The sequence below is a fragment of the Drosophila busckii genome, chromosome 2L, assembly GCF_011750605.1.
Source record: "Drosophila busckii strain San Diego stock center, stock number 13000-0081.31 chromosome 2L, ASM1175060v1, whole genome shotgun sequence".
In the NCBI taxonomy this organism is placed as follows: domain Eukaryota; kingdom Metazoa; phylum Arthropoda; class Insecta; order Diptera; family Drosophilidae; genus Drosophila; species Drosophila busckii.
Genome location: NC_046604.1, coordinates 12,541,577 through 12,549,851, shown reverse-complemented (window position 1 = coordinate 12,549,851; position 8,275 = coordinate 12,541,577). Strand labels below are relative to the sequence as shown.

The 8,275-nt window shown below is 39.0% G+C and overlaps 2 protein-coding genes across 2 annotated transcripts; one reads left to right on the top strand and one right to left on the bottom strand.

Moving 5' to 3' along the window:
• Positions 1–3,615: 3,615 nt before the first annotated feature.
• LOC108604149 lies at positions 3,616–4,540 on the bottom strand. The gene is made up of 2 exons (XM_017993467.2): positions 4,012–4,540; positions 3,616–3,952 (listed from the first exon to the last, which is right to left on the bottom strand). The coding sequence occupies exons 1-2, from the start codon at positions 4,513–4,515 to the stop codon at positions 3,695–3,697; spliced, it is 762 nt and encodes a 253-aa protein (XP_017848956.1). The 5' UTR covers positions 4,516–4,540; the 3' UTR covers positions 3,616–3,694.
• A 2,405-nt stretch (positions 4,541–6,945) lies between these two features.
• Positions 6,946–7,998, top strand: LOC108604416 (ribose-phosphate pyrophosphokinase 2). The gene has a single exon (XM_017993923.1). The coding sequence runs from the start codon at positions 6,946–6,948 to the stop codon at positions 7,996–7,998; it is 1,053 nt and encodes a 350-aa protein (XP_017849412.1).
• The last annotated feature ends 277 nt before the right edge of the window (positions 7,999–8,275 follow it).

Genomic DNA, 8,275 nt, shown 5'->3' with positions numbered 1-8,275 from the left:
GTTTTAAACTAAAGAGTTGAATTGTACTTTGATAAAAATTAAACTCACGTAAGTATAACAGTTTTTCATTTGAATTACTAATCATCTAAATTAATATATAACAGTTTTAAATTTGTATAACAGTTACTGCTGCTAAGCTGTACTTTGATATTAATTTAATGCATTCATAAATTGAAATTATTTGCTAAATTTTAATAACTGAATGCTGTATAACACTTTTAGATTTGTATAACAGTTTAAGCATGCTAAGCTGAACTACGCCGTAGATAAAATTGAGAACAAACTTGCGCTGCGCCATTTGGTGGTTTCGCCTCAATGTTTGTCAAAAGTTTTCAGCTCAACGCTCAATTTCCATGCGTGTGGCTTTGCCCAATTAATTATTACACACACACACAGTGGAAACTTTACGACTATTTGATTACACTTTGCTGGGATAGACTAGGTAAATGGATTTAAATGCTTAGTCAGCTACAAAATTTACTTAAAGCCGCAGCCACACAGCGTTGAGCGTTTCTACTGCTTCTTCGTTTTTCGGGGGCAGCAAATGTCTTTGGCTGTTTTTTTGTTGCATTACTTATGCAAATGCAAAAATCTTACTATGCTGCTGTTTGCACACAGAGAGAAAGAGAGAGAGAGAGAGAGAGCGAGAGACGGACGCACACGTTTTGCATTTGTTGCACAATTTTAATTAAACACATTTACATATGTACTAAATGCGTATGCGCTATGTTGTTGCTCATACGCCACGTGTGCTCGCCCCAACTCACATTTGCATACTTCTTGTGGCTGCTCTTGATATACTTTCATTATTATTACTATTTTGCTTTGCTATACTTTTTCTCTTGTTGCTGTTTTGTTTTATTTCGCGTTCGCTCTCTCTCTCTCTCAGCCCCCTTTATAATATTTTAATACAACTTGCTAAAATTGCGTTCTCGTTAGCATTTTGTTATGTGCTGTTGTTTTTTCTTCTTCTTACTGTGTGGTCCCTTGCATTTTATTACAAGTTGATATTCTGTTTTTTCTTTTCTTATATATATATTTTTTTTTTTTGGCGCTTTCTCTGCTTTCATTTAGAAAATTACATGGCTGCACTTTTATGACAAGTTTGTTGTTTGTTATGCGCGCGTAGGGCGCATTTCTTAGGAAATTTGTCGTCCCTCAAGGCAGCGAGCACATTATGCGTTGGGAGAAGAGCCCTCAGTACAATGTCGCGCTAAGCCACAAATGATATCAAGTGCTCATGAAGCAAATGTAAATTAAATACATGCCATGCAACTAAAATTTCTTTCCAAACTCTCATACAGATTGTCATTGAATATGGCTCAAAATATTTGCTCTTCAACTAGTCTAAATGAATTGCTGATTAAACTTTAATGTTTATTAATTTTTGTAATCCAAAGTTGAACTAATTATTGAATGACAAACACTTTTAGTTAAACTGAATTAGAAATATAATTCTCAAATATTTGACATTGTTCAAAATAGCAAAACGGTTTATTTAAATAATCTTTTTATGATAAAAATAATAAAAAGCGCTATTTTTTACATGTGTGTTTAACTATTAATATTAATAAAATTGCACAAAATTGAGTGCTTTGATACATTTCCAATCGTACTTAATTTTTTTTTTAAATTAACTGAAATATTTTTGCATTATTTCTAAACTTTTTGTAGTCGTAATCAAAATTCTTTTCAGCTAAGCTTTGAGCAGCCAAAAAAAGTACAGTTGCGCTAAAAATAATGTCCCTCAACTGTAACAAACAGCAAGACGCTTAGTTGTTGATAAGCAACCAAATCAGCAACATTCACCGTTGTTGCTAAGCACAAAGATCAGGCACGAATAAATAGAAATAAAATAAACAGAGCTCATGTTATTCTTAATACATACAACATTCGTTGTACCGATTCCACATAACCCGACTGAGTTGCCTCGAAAAACAGTCGAGCCAAACAATTTCTAATGAAATAGTAATAAAATTGACTATGAAAGCGAACAGCTATGAACTAATCCTAAATGAAATGCGTTATTAAAAACAGCATGAAAACTTTTTATGTATTCCATGAAATTAATATGAGCTGAGCTGCTTTGGAAAATGCAAACACCACATGCATTTTTTTAGAGTCGAAAGTTAACAATTAAAGAGAGTCAACAATGAAGTTTTAAAAAGTGTAGCATTGTTTTTATTATTTGTTTAACAGCGTGTGCTGTCAATTGCTTTTACGCTTGGTCAATAAATCGCTGCTGATTTTTAATTAAGGCACTGCCGACAGGCCACGTCAAAAGGATAAACAACTGCAACAGCAATGGCGCAACAGCAATTGCATGTCCATATCCTCTTACATGGCCAAAGCCAAGCCCAAGCCCAAGCCGTAGCCCGTGCCTGAGCCAGGCCAGGCATACGCGCTTATGCAAATGGGTTTTAAGTCAAGTGCGAAGGTCACTGCATTTGCAAGCAGCCCAGGCCTTGGCGCTGGCTGTGGTTGTTAAATGCATGGACCAATGCTTTAGCCACGCCCACCTCGCGGGCTGGTGGTCCTGTGTCTGTGTCCAAAACTCATTAACGACAGAGTGTTGCCTTTTAGCTCGCACACTTGGCCGTCGACTTGCTGCTGTTGCCCGTCTTCAATTTCCATTTAAGCCCCCCAAACAGCGAAAGAGCGAGATAGCATGCGAGAGTGCTAGAGCAAAGCCGCTTAAGCGCCAAGTGCTACAACTCGAGACTTTTCAATAATTTACGCCGAAACGTAACGAAACGAAATAAGAGAGAGAGATAGAGAAAAAAGCACAGAAAAGAAAAAAAAGCGTGAATCAAAGAACGTTTGAGTGCACATCATGAGCCGCCAGGTGCGCTGGCCCCACATCAATGAGCATCAAAAGCAAATAGATAAAGACTCAGTTAGCCTCTCTGTGTGTGTGTGTGTGTGTGTTTGTATAGTTGTTGCCTTCAACACTTGCCCCACTTCACTCTACAAATTATATGGAAATCTCTCTATGAAAAAAAGAAAAAGAAGTAAAACGTAGGCAATATAAAGAGCAGAAAAAGCAGCAAAAGCATTAAGCGAATGGACTCGTAACGCTTAATGACTTTTATGTCTGAATTCGACAAACAATTGCCCATTGCCCATTGCTGCATTAAGCCCACGACTTAAGCCTTAGCCTTGGCTAAACAGCAACTCAGCTCAGTTAAGATTGAACTAACTGATGTATTCAAAAAATCATTTTTAAAAACTGAGTGACCAAAGTTTTTGGTTTTTTTCCTTTTCTAACAAATTTAAGAAATTAATAATATATAAATATAATAATATAAATTGCATATTGCATAAATATAGAAAGCTTTAAGTATTTATAAACCTATACTATGTTTTTTATACCAATGTGCAACGCTTGTTATGAAAAAAATGTTTGTTGTCTTAATATTTTTCCAGTTAAATGAAAAATTGTATATAAAGTAAAATTATTTTATATATTAAAATTAAGAATATTTGCCAACATTTTGTCTGTATTTTACTATAAAGATTTAGATTAAGGAATTTACTTTTGCCCACTATTATAAAATTGTTTTCAACGCTTTTAAGTGTAATCAATTGTCCATTCAATACTTTGTTTTACCCCTAGCTTTTTATTTTAATGATAAATGAAATGTGAGTAAATGAAATATGAAACTTGATTTGACGCTTTCGTTTGGACAAAACTTCAGGCGCGCTGATTCAGCCGCCAGGCATCGAATGACCAATTGCCAGGACCCAGTTGGGAGAGCAAATAGAAGCCGCTCAGCTTGCAGAGCGTGGAGCTCAAGAGCAGCAGATTGATAGTGGGATCAATCCAGCAGAATTTGTATTCAATGCCCAGACGCAACAGCAAGAGGAACATGCTCAGTTTGGCAATTTGCCTGCAGTAGAGACCGCAGAGCGTGAGCAGGAGGCAGCAGAGACTGATATAGTCGCTGATGTACTGCAGGCGGCAGCATTTAGACGCTTAAATGAATTTAAAAATGAAAATGTTGCACTTACCTTCTGCTGTTCGCTGCGCCACAGCAAGAACTTGCCACACATGCAGATGCGCGCTAGCAGCAGCAGCAGCTGCAGTCGACGCTGCTGCCGCAAATGCTGGCTGCAGGCTTTGGAGAGCAGCAACAACAATACACAGCCCATGTCCAGGCACATGCTGTAGACAAAGCGCAGCGTCCAGCGTCCAAACACAAAGAATTGCAGCACACGCTGCAGCAACAGCAATGACACGCCCCACGTCTCCTTGCGGCAATGGCCGACGAGCAACAAGCCACTGACCGCCAGTCCAGCCAGGCATATCACATAGAGAGCGCCAATTGAATGGTAGCTGTGGATATCAACATTGAAAGTCGTCGGCTCCAGACGTATCAGAATCGTCGACTGCATTGCCTGCTCCAGATAACGCAGCCAGATGAGCAGCGGCATAAAGCGCGGCACGCTCTGCTTTAAGCCGAGCCACTTCAAGCGCCTCAGCATGTGCTGAAACATTTTCAAAAAATAGAACATGTGGTTTAATATTTGTTAGTTAGCTATAGTTTAGTATATATACTATTTGTTAGTGATTGTCAGTTGAGTTGTAACTCTTTGCAACCTAAATCAATTTATTAATACCAATTTATGAAATATTCCAAAAATATGGGTCCATATAAATTAAAGCGCTTTCTCCAACCTTTAAGAAGTTATGGGCACTTAAAGATTTTCAAAGATTTTTTATGAAAATTTCGAAAAATATGGGGGCATATAAATTTACAAGAAATTTCTGATTATACAGTACATAACTTACTCAATATCTAATCATAAGCTTATAAATTATTATTACATAATGTAATAAATTATTATTACATACTGATTTAACATTTAATCAAAGCTGTTAAGAAATAATTTTTCAAATGCTGTTGCTTAACCGCAACAAATAACAAAAGCTGCTAAATATAAAACTCAATCCGCTGCGCCAACTGCGCAGCTGACGTTTCGCTGCGCTGAGACAAAACGTAGGCGAACGCAAACAATACGAGCCACACATAACGGTGAACAGCGCAAGCGAAGCTGAGCTCACAACACATTTGTGTTGACCTTGATTTCGTTTGCTTGCGCTTAGAATTGTTCGTTTTCGTTTTCAAGGCCAACGCAAGCAGAACAGTGGAAAATAAACGTGCACTTGCAGTCAATAATACACAATGGGCAGCAAATTGTATTAAAAGCAATAACAAATATTTTAAACCAACCTGCTTATAAAGCACATGCAATTTGTATCCATGCACAAGTCTTTCCTTTTGTTATATTTATTTTTTTATTATTAACAATTATTTGTATTTATTGAAAATAAAATTGCACTCACTATATTCATTTTTATTAATTGCACGAAAAACTAAACTACACCCACTGTCACTTGCACTTGAAAACAAAAAACGACAGAAAATAAATGCGCAATAGAATTGGCACACAAGAAGAAGAATAAACAGGCCACAGGAGCGCTAGAGCTCCCGCGCCTACACTAATTCTTTCTCACTTGCGCACGAAAAAAACAATCTAAATGCGTCGTAATTACGCACACAAAAACAAAAAGAGTAAATTAATCACAGGAGCGCTAGCGCCCTCGCAACTTTTTCTATGCAGCCGTCAGTTTTTTTTTTCACTTCACTTTTCACTCACTTATTTTGCAGCTTATTGCTTTAATTAACACTTAAAACACATCACTTAATTTAACTTTACTCACTCTGTTTAGTATTACTTATTAATTTTAATCACTGCAACTTTCGCACTGAAAACGTCTCACGTGCGCCTGCGTTGCTGACCCGAACCGAACTGACAAATTGAGAGCGAGAGAATAAGAGAGCGTAAGAGCCTAGCGGTGAATATCAAAAGGTTACATTGCAAAGATGCAATAACCTGCAGCGAAGATATAAGAAAGCTTATACCTATCGGTGAATATCAAATGGTTACATTACCAAAGCTGCCTTCTAATGTAAAACCCTAGAGCGAAATAAGGAGCGTGACGCCTACCAGGAGAAATCAATGGTACACTAACGAAACTTTTGTAGGGAGTAATATACATATATTGCAGTTTAAATAAGCGATTGGTATGGATTTAACGGTACTCTTTTATGTCCCATAGAACGTAACAAAGATCAATATTAATACGATTGATAGAATCGCTTTAATAAAGCAAAGCGACAAAAGCAAAAAAGAAAAACAACTCACAGCATTCGCATTCAAATGGTTGAAATGGCCAATGCTTTATGCGTAGCATCTGCTGCAGCCACTGTAAATGTAGCTAAGACTGTATAAGAGCTAGATGCTTCAAATTCTGTATGTAGCAACTTTTATGCTCAGCCTATGTTGCTTTTATTTTATAATTTAGTTGAACTAAAAAGATGTTTACTATTTTATAGATTTATCTAATTTTTCAAGTATATGTATGTATAGATTTATATTTTTTATATTTTTGTGAATCAATCCTCAACAACAGACTTAAAAAATGAATTTTAAAATGCGCTAAATACAATACTAAAGCTTTTAGTTCATAGCTCAGCTCATTTCATGCTAAATTTATCGTTGCCTTTGAAGTTTTTTAAATCCTTTGGCATTTTCTTTTTTGATTTTAATTAAATTGTCACTTGAGCCGCATTGACATGACAATGTTAATGCGTTGATGTAATTGCCTGAGCTGCAAAGCTCGCATCTGAAGCCTTCTACTCACACAGCGGTAATAATAGCCTGCAGCAGTTGGTGCGGCGCAGCGGCATACGTTGCGTATTAGAAATTTGAGCTGCGGTCAGCTAATTATAGCTAATGGTTGCAATTGCCGCCAGGCGGATTAGCCAAAAGATACATCAGCTAATTGGATTAAGCTGTGCTACATTTTGCTTTATAGCTACAGCAGTAGGCGTGGCAAAGCCTACAAAAAAATATATATACATAATAAATTTAAACAAAATGCGCTTGATGCTGGTGGCGGGCTCGTCGCACGGCCACTTTACGCAGCTGCTGGCGCGTTATTTGGGCACGGAGCCGCTGCAGGCAACGCGCAATAAATATGCCAATGGCGAAACGCGCTTTGAGCTGCTGGAGTCGGTAAGCGGCGGCGACGTTTATCTGGTGCAGACCAGCGCCGATCCGGTGAACGATAGTCTGATGGAGCTGCTGCTAATGGCGCAGACCTGTCGCTATGCGTCGGCGCAGCGCATAACAGCAGTGATGCCTTGTTTTCCATATGCGCGGCAGGACAAGATGAAGGGCTGGCAGCAGCCGATCTCGGCCAAGCTGGTGGCCAATCTGCTGCAGGCGGCGGGCGTGCATCAAGTGCTCACCATGCATTTGCATGCGCCACAGCTGCAGGGATTCTTCGATATACCCTGTGAGAATCTGAGCTCACAGCTGCTGCTGGTCGCCTGGATACAACAGTATGTGCCGGATTGGCGACAGGCGGTGATTGTGGCGCCGGACAATGGCGCCGTCAAGCTGGCCACGTCCATAAGCGAACAGCTGAGCATACCGCTCGCTTTGCTGCATAAGCAGCGCAATTTCAGCAACGAAATCGAGCACATGTTGCTGGTGGGTGATGTGGCGCACAAAGTGTCCATTGTGGTGGATGATATGGTGGACACCGGCAACACGCTGTGCTTTGCCGCTCAGCATCTGCTCGAGGCGGGCGCTACCAAAATTTATGGCTGCGTTACGCACGGCGTCTTCACCGGCCAGTCGCTCGAGAAGCTGCTGCAGGCGCCCTACGAACTCTTCGCCTGCACCAACAGCTTGCCGCTGCCCGAGCGCGTGCAGCGCGAGCGTCGCATTCATATCATCGATGTCACCAGCATCTTTGCCAGGCACATACAAAAGAAGAACAGCCCCAATTTCATGATTAAAATGCAGCGCGCACCCACCTCCGAACTCTTTGATGTCGACGACTTGGAAAGCAGCAAGAACGCCCAGGGCGAGAAGTCAGTGCAGACCCGACCACATGGAACGCGACGCGTTAGCAGCAAATGAATGTCAAAATTAAATGCCAAATGCATTGTTTCAATTAAATACTAAAAATTTTAGTTTTGGCATACACTAAGTAAACTAAATATGCCAACAAATATTAATTAATTACTGCTTATACTTTTTGAATAAAAACATTTGCGTATTTGATAAATTTAATTTTGACTTTTTTCTGACGCATTTTAAATTTATATGCGTATGTTTTTGCATCAAAGTAACTGTTTATTAGCTAAGGGTTCTAATACATTTTCATGTCGATGACTGTCAACAAAAGTTGTCAGCA